This window comes from Prunus avium, chromosome 6 (genome assembly GCF_965620075.1).
Source record: "Prunus avium chromosome 6, drPruAviu1.hap1.1, whole genome shotgun sequence".
Taxonomy (NCBI): domain Eukaryota; kingdom Viridiplantae; phylum Streptophyta; class Magnoliopsida; order Rosales; family Rosaceae; genus Prunus; species Prunus avium.
In genome coordinates this window covers 25,419,805-25,437,496 of record NC_142289.1, presented here as the reverse complement: position 1 = coordinate 25,437,496, position 17,692 = coordinate 25,419,805, and the positions used below count along the sequence as shown (strand labels likewise).

The window sequence follows — 17,692 nt, the reverse complement described above, 5'->3', positions numbered from 1 at the left end:
TACAAGTTCAAAGGGCAAATCACCGGTTAACCTTATTTTCTTATAATGTTTAATCCATTAGTTTTATTTGCTTAGTTTAATTTTCCCAATTAAAATTAATCTTTTTTTTAAAACTAGGTTAGAGTTAAATTAATTTGGGATCAATTAGTTTAGATTGACTTCGTGCTTATAAACTATTACTTCAATAAATTCATATGTGAGTAAGAGAGATTTGAAGAGAGAGAGGGCGAGATTTGAGGGGAGAGAGAGAGAGCTAGATTAGAACGGGGGTGGCGATAGGAACCGAATTGTTGGGTCTTTATTTCTTTTTTGTAAGTTATTTTATTTTATTATTATTTTGGTATAATATTAATATATTTATGTATATTTAATTTGGATTTTAAATTATTAATAGCTCAAATTACTAAAATTCTCATGCCACATGAGCAACTTAACGGTTTTACTGAAGAAATTAACGGAATGAGGTACGTGAGACACACGCGAAATGCAAGTATATGACGATGAGGGTATAAAGTGAGTCAGTTGAAAGTTAAGGGGAAAAAGTGAGACAATAAGCACGGCATATCAATAAATAAGCTTTCAAAAAAAAAGAAAAAAAAAAAAGCGCCCTTTACCGAAAAAAGAAAGGAGGAAAAAAAGCGCCATAGCCCAACGAAATGTCATTTTCGATTTTCCTACTTCCCAACGAAAATTACTTCCCAAAAATTTTCCATTTCATTTTTGCCGCCTTTCACTTGCCGTCGATCTGTGCTACAAGTCACCGGTGAGCGCACGCTGGTTAACCTGCGCACCCCGCCTAGGGCAAAATACTTGCGGTCATCCTCTGCTTCACTTCACGCTACTCTACAGCTCTCTGTGAAGCTCATGAATTGAATTGGCAGCTTTGACTGGTAAGTCCAGTCGCTATTTCTTCTCCAATTTTTGCCTTAAATGCAGAAGCAATACAGTTTGAAACCCTAGAACTAACTCTGAGCTTTTATTATGTTTTTGTTTTTCGTTATTGAAGCCAATTTAATTTCATAGAGTGCATATACAGTTAGGGGATAGCTAGGGTTCGAGTTCAAAGAGAACTCATTTGTCTCTTCTCCCTCCCTATTTCCACTCGAAGACAAAATTTGATATGCATAGAGGTTCGACCCAAGATGTTTGTCCTTTAGCCCTATTGAAATGCTCTTGTTGTTTTGAGCATACGAGCTAGCTCATTTCTGTCTTGTCGTGGATCTGAACTACTTCCACTGTGCATTGTTTGGCCTTTTTGGGTTTGAAATGATGATTCCTAATTTTGAAGCAATTGCTTCTAGATTGCGGTACATGTACTTCCACAATGCTAATTATGAAGCCTCTAACTTAGGCTTTGTAATTTGGATAGCAGTTTTAAGTGAATGTGTGTTTGTGCGTGTGTGCGTGGGTTCGTCTGTCTTTTGAATGCAATAGCATCCCTATTGATTCTAGTTTCCAGTAATGATTGCTTTAGGTTCATTAATATTCTGGTCTGTGGCCAGAGGGGATTCTGGCAACCAAATGCCCTTATTAGTATATGGCAGTCTCTGATAGCTTTTCTTTTACATTTTCTCACAGAGGTTGGTGAGCTGGTCATTTCAACATGTATATAAAGCAGGTAAGTTTTGGTCATAGGTGGAGTGCTTTTACCTTGTTTTTAGAGCTTTATCTAATATTTTATTGATATTTGGGTCTCTGGAATTAGGTTATAATTGAAGGATTTAAGAGCTACAGAGAACAAGTTGCTACTGAGGCCTTCAGCCCAAAAGTTAATTGTGTTGGTACTGATTTCTTTCCTTGCAATTGCTTCTGATGGTTTTTATTTTGAAATTCTACTAGTAGTGTTCTCTTCGTTTGCGAAATTTGTATGTTAAAAAAGCTTATCATATTCTCTTTTTATATAGATTGTTGGAATATTCTTTGTAAGATGGATAGCACAATGCAATTAAAACGGTTTAAAGTATCGAATTACAAGTCAATGATTTGCCATATTTCCATTTGTTTGGTTAGTATAGTGATGGACATTATACGAAGATGTGCTTAAGTATCTTATCTTGGTTCTTAAATTGTGTGATGTTAAACAATGGGTGTAAGTTGGACTATCTTGTTTGACATCTTATTACTTCTACGTCACTTTTTGGTTTGAATGGCTCAATTGCATAATAGAAGGTACCCCTCTCCTTCATTCAACCATTCCCATTCTCTGTTTGAAGTCTTCTTTTACACATAATTTATTTGGTTTTATTTCAAACAGTAACCTTATTTTGTCATGTATTATGGGTTTTATTTAACTTATGAAATAAAGCAATATCAGATCAGAGGTTCAGTTCTCCTTACCGGGAGTCTTGTGAGGTGTGTGGGCAAATGCTATTTGTATAGAGAGATCATACTGCAAATTTTAATTTGTATAGTTCATTCATTTTTTACCTTTCCATTTCTTCTTCTAAAAGTATGTCTATATGTACTGGAGATTTTCTTCACTGAAATAAAGTCAATGATAGTTCTGTATCTGACTTTGCTTCTTTTGTAACGGTGTGCTCTATTATGTTCGCTAATAAAATTCCATATATATTTCAATGATGTTTGCTGCAGTTGGTGCCAATGGGTCGGGAAAGACGAATTTCTTCCATGGTAAGTAGCAAGTACTGAATGATTGTTGCAGTTGTTTTATCCTTTGGTTGGTAGTTTTGTCTGGAGCTGTTAACATTTTTTCATTGACATTTTGTTGGATTTGAAACATGTTCTTTTTGTAGCAATTCGGTTTGTACTAAGTGACCTTTTCCAAAACCTTAGGAGCGAGGATAGGCATGCTCTACTCCATGTATGTCTCTCTAAATGCTTTTTTTTTTTTTTTTTCCGGTTCCCAAGCTACTGTGTTCAATCATTTGCTTAATGAACAAATTTTGTTGCAATATGTGCCATGATTGAACAGGAAGGGGCAGGTCACCAAGTATTATCTGCGTTTGTGGAGATTGTCTTTGATAATGCTGACAATCGAATCCCGGTAATATATATTTTTATCATATCTTTAAAATCTGTTTCTGTAACTTATTTTTCCCTTGTAATAAAATTATGTTTCAGACCAAATACTTTTGTTTTTTGCTTGTGGTAGGGTTTCCCCCCTTTGCTTTTTTTTTCCTCGCAACATTTGATGAGCTTGATGTTTATTTCCTGAGAAGAATTGCAGTTCCCTCTCACCCCCACCCCTCCTTCTCCCTCTTCCTTCCTCGCATCCTCTCTCCCTCTTGCCCTCTACATGTATGCGTTTGTCTTTTGCCTTGTGGAAATAGGAACTTTACAGAGAGATGCTACCTTCTAGTGTGGCCTATGGTCATTCAACCCAAATTACATAACTTTCAGAGTTAGTTATGAGTCTTATCACATATTTTTTTTTGTGTGGGAGTAGATGTGCTTCTGTGATGCCAAATCATGTTTTTCTTCCCCTTGTTGCATGGGTTGTCTAGATATTCATGATAGGAACTGACCATAATGTGCTTGCACTTGCAACAAATGTTTCTTCTTAAAATATAAATCATGTTTTCACGTTTTCCAAAAGATTTTGGTGCGACAAAGTGACTAGGGTTTACTCTCCAGTCTCTGCTAAGTGGATTTAGTCTTGGTTGATTCTATTATGTGGACAAAGCCTCGATTTTATCAGGGTTTAGGGATGTAAGGGATACTATGTCTCTATCTTTGAGAAAGATTTTTCCAAGATATTAAATCTTATCTGTAATAGTTTAGCATACTTGTTGTGTAAGGAACGAAAACCTTGGTTTGCTTTCATTAGTCTAATCTAGTCATGCTTATTACTTTCTTTTCTATCGGTGAATTGGGGAAAGATTGCACCAGTTAGTTGAGGTCAAAAGGCAAGAAAGAAGAATGTGGTCCCAGTTCTAGGTGGATTTGGTGCCCGGTTTTCTTTCTATATTTTATTTTGGCATGTTCATGACTTGTCTGAACAACCCCGTGCCCTAGGCAAGTCATAACATGCCTATGTCAGGCAAGGTTTTTTGGAAAAGGATATATAGAATTTTGTTTAACCGCTTGATTTTTCTTTTTAGCTGTATGTCAAATTAGGGCTGTTAATTTTTGGTTTAATTTTTGGTATTGGAAGTTAAAATACATAGCAATCTTTGGATTAGCGATATATGACTCATGTTGAAAGTGAAGTAATGCCAAAACAAGTAGTGGTATTTCTTGGCAAAATGTGTCATGCTATACAGGCAAAACGAAATCGATCCCAGACATCTGTAGGGCCTCACCCTTAAAGCCATGAAAGTCCTCCATTGTCCTTCCAACCAAACGACCAAAACGCTAACATCTTAAAGTTGTGACAACTTTTATTTTTTAATATTATTTTCTATTTCAGTTATTTTATTGGGTGCTTTGGTCTCTACAGAATTTTGGGAAACTGTCTTTTGCAACTTTTTCTAATTGGAGGGCTTCCGTTTTTTAGGAAGCTCCTATGTAAGTAATAACATTTTGTTTCTGTGGAAAAGGAAAACAAAAGGTGAGGATGAAATTTGTTTGTGACAGCATTTAATACGTAGACCATGTGTGTTCTGCCACCTTTGTGACTATCTGGAATATTTGGCCATTTTTTTTAAATTTTGGGGAGGAAATGATTTTATTTTCTTAGTGGGTCCTAGTATAACATCATTGTACCTGGGGGAGGAAGGGATTTAAGCAGGGGGCCTTGTAAACCTAAAATTATGGAGGACCAATGTGAGGTTCGATTTAGGTGGTCGATGTAAAAGTACGGCTTTGAATAGTGCATGCCTAATTTTTTTGTTTGCTTTTTTTCTGTTTCTTCTTGTTACTGTGTTACTGTTTCTCTCTTAGTGTAGTGTTGATGTGTTGGTTCCATGTTTAGTTTTGTTTTAGCAGTGGAGTCCTTGTTCACTATTTTTTGTGTCTTTGTTATATTTAATGAAAGTTTTGTTTCCCAAAAAAAGGTGGTGGCCATGTAATTAACCACTTGTTTGGCTTATTTGTCCACACTCGAGGGGGAGTGTTAAGAATATTAAATTCCCACATCGGGCATTCTAAGCATTGCATCTCGATCTTTAAATTGATGAGCCTCTCCATAGTTTCCAATTGGTTTTAGGTCCAACTTTAACGGTTTTCAAATGACCTCTGTTTCTGTTGCTGTTTTATGTGTGTCCCAGTACACACACACACACACACACACACAAGTAAGGATCTTGCATGCTTGCTTGTATTGACTATCATTTTTTTGCACAGTTCCAGCTTACTTCTCCACGTATTTAACACCAATTGAGGCATTTGGATTACTTTCTTATATGGGTTATACTTATTTTCACTTTTGCAACACTTCTTGGTAGGTTGATAAGGAGGAAGTGCGTTTGCGAAGAACCATTGGTTTGAAGAAGGATGAGTATTTCTTGGATGGAAAACACATCACGTGAGTGTATATATTTATGCGAAAATACTGAATCTGCTGTCTATTACGTGTTTTGATTAATTAACCCTTTTCTGTGGTTTCTGTTATGGAATATAACCCTCATTTCAGGAAAACCGAGGTTATGAATTTGCTGGAAAGTGCTGGGTTCTCTCGCTCCAATCCTTATTATGTTGTGCAGCAAGGAAAGGTACAATTTTTCTAGTTGTTTGGACATCATTGTTATTACCTGGGAAAAAAAAAACTTCATTGCTATTGTTTTAGTAATAGTATGCTTGAGGATTGACTTTTTTGTTGTTTTTTTGTTTTGACAATTTGTGGACGGTTTCATAGATAGCATCATTGACACTGATGAAAGACTCTGAACGGCTGGATTTACTGAAGGAAATTGGTGGCACTCGGGTGTATGAGGAGAGACGTCGAGAAAGTTTGAAAATTATGCAGGAAACAGGCAAGTCCTTAAAGGATTGGTTGTTTATGTTTATTATACATGTTTTCTTACAACTTTTTAACTTTGGTAATCAGGAAACAAAAGAAGGCAGATAATTCAAGTTGTTCAGTACTTGGACGAGAGATTAAAGGAATTGGATGAAGAGAAAGAGGAACTGAGAAAGTATCAGCAACTTGACAAGCAGCGAAAATCTTTGGAATACACTATTTATGACAAGGAACTTCAGGATGCTCGCCAAAAACTGGCAGAGGTTAGTCAATGTTAGACGCTAGGCCATATAAAAGATTTGCATCACTTTTGTTTAAATTGCACTTGATAAGTGTTTTTTTCTTTTGTTTATTGTTGTAAACTCTGTTTGTGGATCATAATTGGGTAGCATATGGAATTGAATGCGATTTCAAGCATTGATAGTAGAATAAAAGAAAAAGGTGATCAAGGCCCTCACTCTTTTTTGTGCTTGTTTCTTGTTATTGTTGTATGGGGAGATAAATGCACGTTATGAGATCTGTGTACAAAGAAAGATTGGAAGGACTATAGTTTACATAGTGGAATGAGTGTATATTTATAAGTTGTAATGTGGATGAAAATATATATGATCAAACGTTAGTATGTTTACCATCCTCTTCTTTGTAAAAAAAATAAAGATGGTACTCTTCAAGTTGTGGTAAACATACAAGTATTTATTTTCCGATTGTCCACAACTATTACATTCACTCGCACCCTTTGTACAGTTTTATTCTTCTAAACAAATTTATGCATTTTGCAACTGCGGATATGTTTGATGTCCAGTGCTTGTCTGAATCATAAGTGGTTATCTCTGCGGTGTTTGTGCTTCTCAATGACAATTCTCACTCTACATCTTTTAGAGTTGGGCACTGGCGTTTTGATAGTTATTCTGCATAGGAAGTTTGAATGATAAATAAAAAAGGGAAAAAAGCTCCAGTTTTATGGTAATAAAGTAATTTGAATGAAAGTGCCTCAATATAAATTGTACATATATATCTTGGGTCCAAAATTTCTCTCTGTGTGCTAAGATGCATGCACAATGCTGACCTTTATGCCTAAACCTATATACATTTCGCCTTGATTCAGGTAGAAGATGCTCGAAACAAGGTTTCTGAAACGTCAACGAAGATGTATAATAGCGTGCTGGATGCCCATGAAAAGTCCAAGGACTTGGACAAGATTATGAAGGATCTGACTAAAGAGCTTCAAGCTTTATCTAAAGAGAAAGAAGCAATAGAAAAACAAAGAACAGAAGCAATAAAGAAGCATACAGAGCTTGAGCTTGATGTGAAAGATTTGCAGGAGAAGATATCTGGAAACTTCGGAGCCAAAGTAATATTCAAATTATGTCCTCTGCAGAGGGATGTTTTCTTCTTATTTTCGTGCCCATTTTATTTTATTTTGGTTTCCAGTGATATGACGGACATGAATGCTGCATTTACATGTTTGCAGGGAGATGCTGTGAGACAGTTGCAGACTCTGCAGAAAGAAATTCAGGATTCAATGGATGAACTTGAGAAAATGAATCCTCTGTATGAGGATCAAGTCATGAAGGAAAAGGAGATCACAAAAGGGTATGTATATGGTATATTAGATACTAGGAAAATCAACATAGCAGTGCGTTATTGTTCTGTTTCATCCCACTTCAATAGTTCTCGAAAAATATTCATGTGTAGGTTGTACAAAAAAGTTCATTTGTTCATCTAGTCTTTCTACTCTGGAGTAGTTAGTCTAGTGGAAAATTTTAAACTATAAAGGCGATTAGCAATTGGGAACGTATTTCTTAGGAATAGGGCTGTTTTAGGTTACTGGTGGTGGGGATTTCCTGTCAAGCAGGATTTATTGTGGTACTTTGTTATTCAAAAGTAAGGTTGGTTTGCAGTATAGTGGGTCTGATTCTAAGATTGTCAGTGAGATTTGTTTCGTAGTCCTTGGAAATTCATTTCTCAGTATTTCCTTCTTCTAGGGCAAGAATCTAAGGTTAGTATCGATCAATAAATTGGAACAACTTCGTAAGTATATTTGCGATATATTAAATTTCAAATTAATGTTGGAATTGGTAAAAATCTTTCGATCAAATCAAAAGTAGAGTGTATTATGTATCCGATTGGACCGACACTGCGATTAGTCGGGCCAAAGACCTAGATGCCATGAGTTTTTAGATAAATTGTAAATCAAGTCTGTCCAAATACTGGAATATGTTCGGACCATAGGAGTCGTCTTTGGTGGAGGTGCTAGAATATTATCTCACAATTGGTTCTTTTGGCATATAGAATAATGGAACGCGAGAAGCAGCTTAGCATACTTTATCAAAAACAAGGTCGTGCAACCCAGTTTTCAAGTAAAGCTGCTCGTGACAAATGGCTCCAAAAGGAAATTGATGATCTCGAGCGAGTTCTTTCTTCAAATTTGGCCCAGGTATGCTGGCTTCTTTTTTAAGTATATAATGCACCTTAAATGTCATATCAGGGGTGTAGTTCGAGTACTCCATCTGGCGCTTTAGTATGTCTTGTTTAATTCCAACTACTAGAAATAGAACTGTATGCATTCTATTCCTAGCTATTGTAAAAATTCCTCTCAGATGATTCTGGATTAAAAACACTTTCCAGTTGAGAATTTCTTTTTTAAATTGTTCATATTTTTTTAGATTCTTATATATAAGGATTTAATTAATATCCTCTTTTCTTGGATTCGAATGTTTCACTTTGAATTGACTGTCATTTCTCAAAACTTTTTTTTGGAATAAGAAGCATTTGAAACCACCAGGTGGCCTACCCCAGAACCACTATTCTCTTGAGAATTTGAGCCCATATCCCATTTAACCAAATGCTCCTTGTTCTGTTCACCAAAACCTTCCCACAAAAAGCCCTTATTATCCAATTTCTTAGCACCTTTGCTGGGAATCCGAAAAGAGAAAGGTACTTGGCACATTGCTTAAGACTGATTACATCAAAGCCAACCTTCTCTAGACAGAAACACTGTTGTCTAACGTTTCAACCTCTTCTCAATTTTCACCACAACTAGATCCTGGAAATTAACTGCATGTGGATTACCACCTAGTGGAAGGCAAATGTTTCACAGGCCGGCTAACTACCATAGCGGTTTGGCAGTTGTGTTTTAGACTTTTAGTTAATCTTTTCCGATTTGTTTTTGTGTTTCTTAGGGTTCTGTGATGTTGTTTGTGTGGTTTGATGGTTGCCTGGGAGTTTTCTTGTATCATTTGTTGTTCTGCTTTGTTTAGACTGCTTTGTTTGGGTATTTAGCCTCATGGCTTCTGGTTCACTTTGCTGATTTGGAATGTGACTTGACATTCCTCCTTTCACATCTTATGTCCTTGTGCTTAAGTTTCTAGTTGCTTGCTTTATTTGCAGCATTTATAAACTATTCTAAATTGCATACTGTATTATTTTTACGTAATTTGTACTTCATTTATTTCTCACTCTTATATGTTCCAGGAGCAAAAACTTCAGGACGAAATTAAACGGCTTAATGCTGAGTTGAGCGAGCGGGATGCCTACATTGAGGCCCGAAGAAGAGAGATTGCTACTATTGAATCTCTCATCTCTCAGTCACATGCAGGGTTCAATCATCATAAGTCACAGAGGGACAAGTTGCAGGATGAGCGCAAGTATGAGTCTTTTGTACTTAATATTTTAGATGAATTTGTCATAGTCATTCCAATATGATTGTTTTTCTTTGCTTCTTGTCTTAGGTCCCTGTGGAGGAATGAAACTGAACTTTCTGCTGAAATTGAGAAGCTGAGAACAGAAGTTGAGAAGGCTGAAAAGAGCCTGGATCATGCGACTCCTGGTGTGAGTAATTGCTTTCTTGACCTTTTGTAACTTCCGGTGTGCTAAACATGGTTGTCTTGTTGATATATGAGCCCAAGTGACAGTAATTCTGAAAGTGTGTCTTTTGATATGCATGTCATGGATGGTATGCCCTGCATAACTTTTCTATATTTGTTTATGTGCTCTGTTTGCTGACGAACAGTATGATGTTGATGGCTTTTGGCAAATTTTTATTGTGGCTCCCTTCTGAGTTCTAAGTTGTAACGAGAGAGTGCAAGTAACTACTTATAAAGTTGTAAGGAAGAAAGGGGGGTGCAGATGTTGATTTAAATGTAATGCGGTTTTGAAGAAATGGGAGAAGTGAGTTAAGCATAGCATAAGATTTTCAACGTATACTGTAAATTAATTTCATGTGTATGAAAGTTAAAAGAATTAAACAAGTCAAAGCGCCAATAGATGTTTAAACATAAACCCTCTCCATATATTTTTTTAGTTTTCCTTAAGGGATGGGGGCAAAGGTGTTGAATAAAATGAGTCAAAGGGGCAGTATAGTTCCTAAGCTAAGGGGCAAGGCAACATGCCTTTACATTGAGAAATTCCCACATCATCCACTGTGCTAGACATGATTTCTTCCGAGAGTAAACAAAATTCTATTAATGAAAAGGAAATTACAATGTGTGTTTAGAGTGAAGTCTATAATGATGTGAAGAATGTCATGCTTCCCTGTTTACCTCTTCCTCATTATCTTAATTACAGCTTGAGACTATTGAAGTGGTGTGCTGTTGGACAAGAATGCATAAAATAATGAATAATATTAGCAAGTAGAAAACATCACATCCGGGCCAACCATGGGATTAATTGGAAAAGTAATTATATATTTACTCTGATTTACGAAAAACTATTTTGGTTCCTGGATGAATTGCGAACATAATACATAGTCTAATTATTAGAGCATCAATATTCCTACCTGACCCTTCATTATAGTTAAAATTGGGATATGATGCAGAACTGTTTCTGAACCTCATGGATTCATGAGCTTTAGTGATCTTCAGGCTTAAAGTCTATTTTGTGCGAAAGTGCAGAAAAGAATCTAAGTTATTTTTCTATGTTAAACACTGCCAAAAGAATGTTGATTATTTTCTGCTTTATGATTCAACTTGTTTTATTCATTGTGTTGTGATTGTGTATTACATCATGATTATATCCTTTTATTGGTGCATCTTGAAATTACGAGAGCTTCTTCCTATCTCTTTTCACTGTATAAATAGTTGGATGAAGTACTATATCTAACATTTCACTTTTCCCTTCTGCCGTCGTGTGTAATACTTTCAGGATGTCAGGAGAGGGCTAAATTCTGTTCGTAAGATTTGCAGAGAGTATAAAATTCCTGGGGTATTTGGTCCAATTATTGAGTTGCTTGATTGCGATGAAAAGTTTTTTACTGCTGTTGAAGTAACTGCTGGGAACAGGTGCTCAAAGTTTCATAAGCGTTCTATCCCCATTCTCTTAGCTGTTGCCATATTACTGAATGGTGTTATGATCTGTTAGCAATTGCCTTCCTCGTTGCCCTCCAGTTGTTCTCTTATTGATTTCTGTTCTTTCTGAACAGCTTGTTTCACGTTGTGGTTGAAAATGATGAAATATCAACACAGATAATTAGGCACCTTAATTCATTGAAGGGTGGACGAGTTACGTTTATCCCCCTAAATAGGGTGAAGGCTCCACGGGTAATTTATCCACAGAATTCAGATGTGGTTCCTCTGTTAAAGAAGTTAAAGTTTGCTCCAAACTATAACCCAGCATTTGCCCAGGTTAGCTTTGACCTGAATTATCTTGTAAAATCATTGGTTAGTGTTGTGTCCATGTCTGATTGGTGATATCATTTTGTTTGTTGAGATGTGTGTTTGTTAGAAGTTATGTGGTTAAATCCTTGGTTGTAGAACCACTAATTTTGCAATTTCTGCTTCAAGGGTGGATCTTTGTTGTTTATTGTGTTGTTCCTCTATTGCAATCTGTTTTTTAATTCGGGGGTAACTTATATTTTTAATCAAGTAAAACAGTTATGCTACTCAACAAAAGAGGGCCAAAAGGAACCCCAGTATACATTTTTAAATGTAGTGTATCTATGAACTCTAAGTAACTACCTCTGCTACCTATATTTCTAACACTGAACCATTAAAAAAGACGACTAAAAGCGTAATTATTTAACTGCGCAACAGTACTGGTGCATTTGGGTGGAGAAAATAAAGTTGGGATTTAGACATGAAATGACTTATGTTTATTGACTTGTTTGGGTTCATGTACAAGGAAAGTCAGATATTCAATGTGGAACCTAGATATTTAACTGCAAAACAATTAGTGGTAATTGCTCTTGTTTTTATGCTTGCTACATTGAACCTAGTTTTTTTGGAATGTGGTCTCACTTTTGGTGAATCAGTATCATGCTTTACATAGATAAAAGGTTTAAAGTTGCATTTGAATACCTTCTGAAGTGGGTTCACCTTAAGATTATGCGTTCTTTACTAGGCATGATGGCTTACTATATGTCTGTTTCTATGTTACAATTAGCTGTAATACTTCTAACAATGTTAAGAATGACCTTTCATCATAATATGTTCTTATCTCTTTTAGGTATTTGCAAGAACAGTTGTTTGTCGAGATCTGGATGTGGCTACCAGGGTTGCTCGTACCGATGGTCTAGACTGCATTACTTTGGAAGGTTTAAGATAGAGCTACAGATTCTCTCTGCATTATCTGTTGCACAATATTGTAATTATTACTTCTAAATCTTGACAAGTCACCACTTATTCTCTAACAGGTGATCAAGTCAGCAAGAAGGGTGGTATGACAGGAGGGTTTTATGACCATAGACGTTCAAAATTGAAGTTTATGTGTACAATCATACAGAACACAAAATCTATCAACATAAAGGAAGAAGAACTGGAGAAAGTTAGATTTATGCTTCAAGATATCCTTTTGAAAAATGATTTAATATGTATGCGCAGCAGTAAATTTTTCCATTCTAGCCTTCTAATTTACTTCTCATTTCTTTCTTAGTAATCTAATCTTTATGTTTCCTACAAAAAGAAGTCCTTGTTTTTACTAAATTTACCTCACAGATAGACCAGAAAATTACAGATCTCGTAACTGAACAGCAGAAAATTGATGCTAAGCGGGCCCACGACAAATCAGAACTAGAACAGCTTAAGCAGGACATTGCCAATGCTGATAAGCAGAAAATTTTGATTTCTAAAGCTCTTGGGAATAAGGTAATTTTGATATTTGAGATGACATCACCTGCGGTGCCTAGGGGAGCTTATATTCTTCTCTCTTGATTGTAGGAAAAATCACTTGCTGATGTGCGGAGTCAAATTGATCAGCTTAGAGCCAGTATGGCCATGAAGAGGGCTGAAATGGGCACAGATCTCATTGATCATTTAACTCCAGTGGAGAAGGATCTTCTCTCAAGATTAAACCCTGAAATAGCAGATCTAAAAGAGAAGCTTATTTCATGCAAGACAGATCGTATTGAGGTTAGTCAAATATAGTTAATTGATTTTTAGAGTATTCCATTGTATCTGTGTTCTGATCTGAATATTTTATTCTACTCTCTTCGTGTGCATCTCATAGACCGAGTCAAGAAAGGCAGAGCTTGAGACTAATTTAACCACAAACCTCAAGAGGCGTAAGCAAGAACTAGAGGCCATAATCTCCACCATGGAGACTGACAATTTGCATGGTGAAGCTGAAATTAAGAGTCAGGAACTGAATGATTCTAGATTGTTGGTTGAAGATTTAACAGAGCAGCTCAGAAGTGAGGGCGTTGATCTGCTGTTTTTGAATTTCCAGTTTTGAAATTTTAAGTTTTGCTCCTGTTTTTTTAATACAGTTTTGTTCATCAGGAGTTTCCGAAAGCATAGATGGCCAGTCAAAGCAACTCAAGAGAATTAAAGATGAAAAGACTAAGTTAAAGGTAAAAGTGATTATATTGTTAGATTCTAAATGCATGTTGCTGCTGCTAAGACGATCACTTGTGAATGCAGAATTTGGAAGACAACTATGAGAGGACTCTTCAGGATGAAGCCAAAGAGCTGGAGCAACTTTTGAGTAAAAGAAATATGTTTCTTGCTAAACAAGAGGAATACTCAAAGAAAATCAGGGAGTTGGGCCCATTGTCTTCAGATGCTTTTGAAACGTATTGCTTCTGTCCGTACTTTGAATTATTTTACCTAATAATTAATATTAATATTTTATGCACACACTATCTGGAATTTGTTCAGGTCTCCAAATTCTCATAAATCTATTTGGGCATTTTGAAGTTTTGTTATTTGTTGATACCATTTGCACCCTTCAGATTTTTTACCGCTTCTGCCAAGATTTAAACCTAAAAAACTCTTTCCACCCCACCTGTTACTTGAGCCAGAACCGTTATGTTTGGATCCTTTGGGCTATTAATTTGTAACTCAACCTCTATTATGAAAGTTCATTGATGCATGCTGTTGGCTAGGTTTTATTTTTTTTCTTCTTACGTCAAGATGTAACACAGTCGGGTAGGTTGGTATTTATTTGTTCTCTTCTACTGGAAATGGTAGGTATAAGCGAAGGAGTATCAAAGAATTGCATAAAATGCTGCACAGATGCAATGAGCAGCTGCAACAATTTAGTCATGTCAACAAGAAAGCACTTGATCAGTATGTGAATTTTACAGAACAACGAGAAGAACTCCAGAAAAGGCAAGCCGAGCTGGATGCGGGTGATGAGGTATCAAGCTGTGAGATCTGTTGTATTGAGTTGGTGTTTTCATTAAATGGTTGGCTAAGATTTGGTTCTTTTGACTTGACTTTTTCGAATTTTGCAGAAAATTGGAGAACTTATACAGGTTTTGGATCAAAGGAAGGATGAATCAATAGAACGTACTTTTAAAGGTGTTGCTAGGCACTTTCGAGAAGTTTTCTCAGAACTTGTGCAAGGTGGCCATGGTTACCTTGTTATGATGAAGAAAAAGGTTTATTGTTGGGCTGGATCGCTTCAGTTTTTCTTCTTTATAGTTAATCATAAGATGTGTGGACTTAGCTTGATGCTTAGTGTTTATTAGTTCATTATCTGCTGAAGGAATATATTATTAATTTAGCTGTTAGGTGAGTGGCCTGAGATGTTTGACACTCAGACCCATCTAAGTGTTCTTTTAGAAAATTGTTTTTTGTTTTCCCATAACAAGAACATAATAAAAATTTCCCATTCTATTAATTTTCGTCAAAAGAGGAGAGGCATAACTAGATTGAGTATCTAGGTATCGTCTTCTTGAAAGTTCTTTATTTTAAAAGCGTAGATAAGATTCATATGATTTTACTTGAATATGTGTATTGTATCCACAGGATGGTCACCATGGTGATGATGATCAGGATGAGGATGGACCACGTGAAGCGGATTTAGAGGGAAGAGTTGAGAAATATATTGGTGTAAAAGTGAAGGCATGTATTTTCTGCAGTTTCCTTTGCTAAAAACTAATGCCTCCACCATTATTTGTCCCAGCTTTTCAGATTTGAGGGTTTAGATGTGCCCTCGGTATAAAATGGGGTAAAAGATCTCCCCGAGGTATCCAAAAAACAAAAATTAGAAGAAAAAAAAAGAAAGAAAAGAACGGGCAAGTAGAATTTGTAATTTAATAATTTATAAGTGGGATTTAAGGGTCTACATGTGCCCTTGGGGATAAGTGGGGTAAAATATCTCCCCTAGTTATTAAATATAAAAAAAAGAAGTGGCAAGCAAAACTTGTACTGAATTATTGATAATTTACTTAGAAAAATGATATGCTCCTTGTGTGAGACTGCGAGTTAAACCCAGCCTTACAATACTGTCAAATTTTACAAAATAGATGTCATGATGTTTTCAGTTCAAGGTTGTAAATGCTTTTTGAATTGCCTTTTTTTGGGTCCTTGTGGCAGGTTTCTTTTACCGGACAAGGGGAAACTCAGTCGATGAAGCAGTTGTCTGGGGGTCAGAAAACTGTTGTTGCGCTAACGCTTATCTTTGCCATCCAGCGATGTGATCCTGCTCCCTTTTATCTTTTTGATGAAATAGATGCAGCACTGGATCCTCAATACCGAACAGCTGTTGGGAGTATCCTTTATGTCGGTTTCTTGTTCTTTGTTGTGTTTTGTTGCTTTCTTGCAATATTAAATTGTTTTTCACTGTCATTCAAGTATAATATATGCCACAGAAGCATTCATATGCCAGCCAAGAAGTGTCTCCATGTTGGTCCAATGTGTGTCTCCATTTGTAGTTGTAATTGTCAACCTCCTTTCCAACGATTAATCTGCATAAATGGTTATTGCTTTATGGGTAGCGAGTTTGTCTATTTGCTTGCATGTGTCTTAATAATTATGATTTATTCGTGAGGGTTGTATGAAAAAGAAAATATACGACTTCTATGTAATTTTGATTGGATATTTGGTGTATGAGTTCTAGATGACAGGATTAATTTGAAATAGTTTCTGTTAACTGTCGGCACCTTGTGACCGTCTTCTGTGGGTGTTTATTCATTTGCATATGACAATATTTGGCTTTTTACGTGTTCAGAATGCTAATTTTTTCGATGCAGGTAATGGGTGCCTTAAGAGTTCCTGTTGGAAAGTTTACCGCCATAAGAGTTCCTTAATTACCTGTTGATAGATATGATCCGGCGCCTGGCAGACATGGCAAATACTCAATTTATAACCACAACATTCCGGCCAGAGCTTGTGAAAGTTTCTGACAAAATATATGGTGTTGAACATAAAAACAGGGTGAGCCGTGTCAACGTTGTCTCGAAGGAAGATGCATTGGACTTCATCGAGCATGACCAGTCTCACAATGCAGAGTAAAGGTTAGGACAAGTTTTGCATGTACATTTCATTGGTATTTCAAGAAGTTGATTAGGTTATTTTGGGTACATGCTACAATTCCTGAGTTTTAAAATAAGCCCTTGAGTTCTTTTGTAATTGTTTGCACTTAGTAAAGTAGGCTTGCAGCTGGTCTGTCATTTTATTCTTATATGACCTGTTTCAGGATCTGATTTTTTTTTTGGGTCCGTCCAGCAAGGCTCGATAAAGAATGATGGATCAATTTGCATTTTGTTAAATTTACACACTGATAGCGGAGTCAGATCTTGTACAAAGTAGGTTTTGCTTCTGTAGATGCTGAACCACTAGCGTCATCCATTTGCCGTTTGTTGTATAAGCTTGCATTACTCTTAAAGTATGAACCATGGGCACAAAATACTTGTAAATGGAATGCCACTTTGAACCTGAGAAATTGGATTCTGTTGTTGGTACATATTATATAATCTTAAGGAAATTCAGGTTTACATTATGTTTTCTGATTTCGTTTGCATTCTCCTTGAAAGCGTTACAAGATGTTTCAACAATCCTAGTTGGTAAAATGTGTTTGGACACTATTTATTTTTGTCCCTGCTTCTAGCACAACGAACTCATGTGAAACGTTCAATTACAGATGTACGTTGCTGCACAAAATAAATCATGCAAATTCATTTGAGCACGTTTGTGCAAACACACACACACACACACACATATATATATATATATATATATATATATATATATATATAAGTGAATGAAGATTAATAAAAATTGTTCTCTGATTAATTTTGACCTAGTGGGTAAATGATCAAGTGAAACAAAAAGTTTGAATCTCTGATAAAAAAAGAAAGTAGTGGTCCTGATTATTCAGGAATTTAATCGAATCATATATTGTAATCTCATGTTTCCTGCCAAGATAATTCTTTGTAATCTTGTATTTCCTGCTAAGATAATTCTGACTTTTATTGACAACGAGGCGAAGAAATAGATTCATCATTCTACTCCAATCGATTCCTAAAGGAGGGAAAAGAGGGTTAGAGTCAGCAGAGGGGGAAAATGAAGGGTATGTATGTAATCTTTGCAGCTTATGAGACAGTTCCTCCACAATGAGATGTGGCTTATTGAAGCTCAGTTCGTCCCCTAATAACTTCATGAGCAATACTTC

General features: G+C 36.1%; 1 protein-coding gene across 3 annotated transcripts; it reads left to right on the top strand.

Moving 5' to 3' along the window:
* The first annotated feature begins 596 nt into the window (after positions 1-596).
* Positions 597-17,030, top strand: TTN7 (Structural maintenance of chromosomes (SMC) family protein). Of its 3 annotated transcripts, none has more exons than XM_088254888.1 (30): positions 599-890; positions 1,579-1,618; positions 1,706-1,781; positions 2,593-2,631; positions 2,754-2,821; positions 2,933-3,004; positions 5,346-5,425; positions 5,534-5,612; positions 5,756-5,873; positions 5,948-6,123; positions 6,966-7,211; positions 7,332-7,453; positions 8,153-8,297; positions 9,335-9,507; positions 9,592-9,691; positions 11,003-11,139; positions 11,280-11,481; positions 12,302-12,389; positions 12,489-12,639; positions 12,789-12,939; positions 13,012-13,203; positions 13,301-13,484; positions 13,573-13,643; positions 13,714-13,865; positions 14,263-14,431; positions 14,529-14,675; positions 15,046-15,141; positions 15,616-15,790; positions 16,343-16,535; positions 16,747-17,030. In XM_088254888.1, the coding sequence occupies exons 2-29, from the start codon at positions 1,604-1,606 to the stop codon at positions 16,531-16,533; spliced, it is 3,615 nt and encodes a 1,204-aa protein (XP_088111014.1). In that variant the 5' UTR covers positions 599-890; positions 1,579-1,603; the 3' UTR covers positions 16,534-16,535; positions 16,747-17,030. The 3 variants fall into 3 exon arrangements, with proteins under 3 accessions (XP_088111015.1, XP_088111014.1, XP_088111013.1); XM_088254887.1 differs by having other exon boundaries at positions 16,718-17,030; XM_088254889.1 differs by lacking the exon at positions 16,747-17,030 and having other exon boundaries at positions 597-890; positions 15,616-15,801; positions 16,272-16,387.
* The last annotated feature ends 662 nt before the right edge of the window (positions 17,031-17,692 follow it).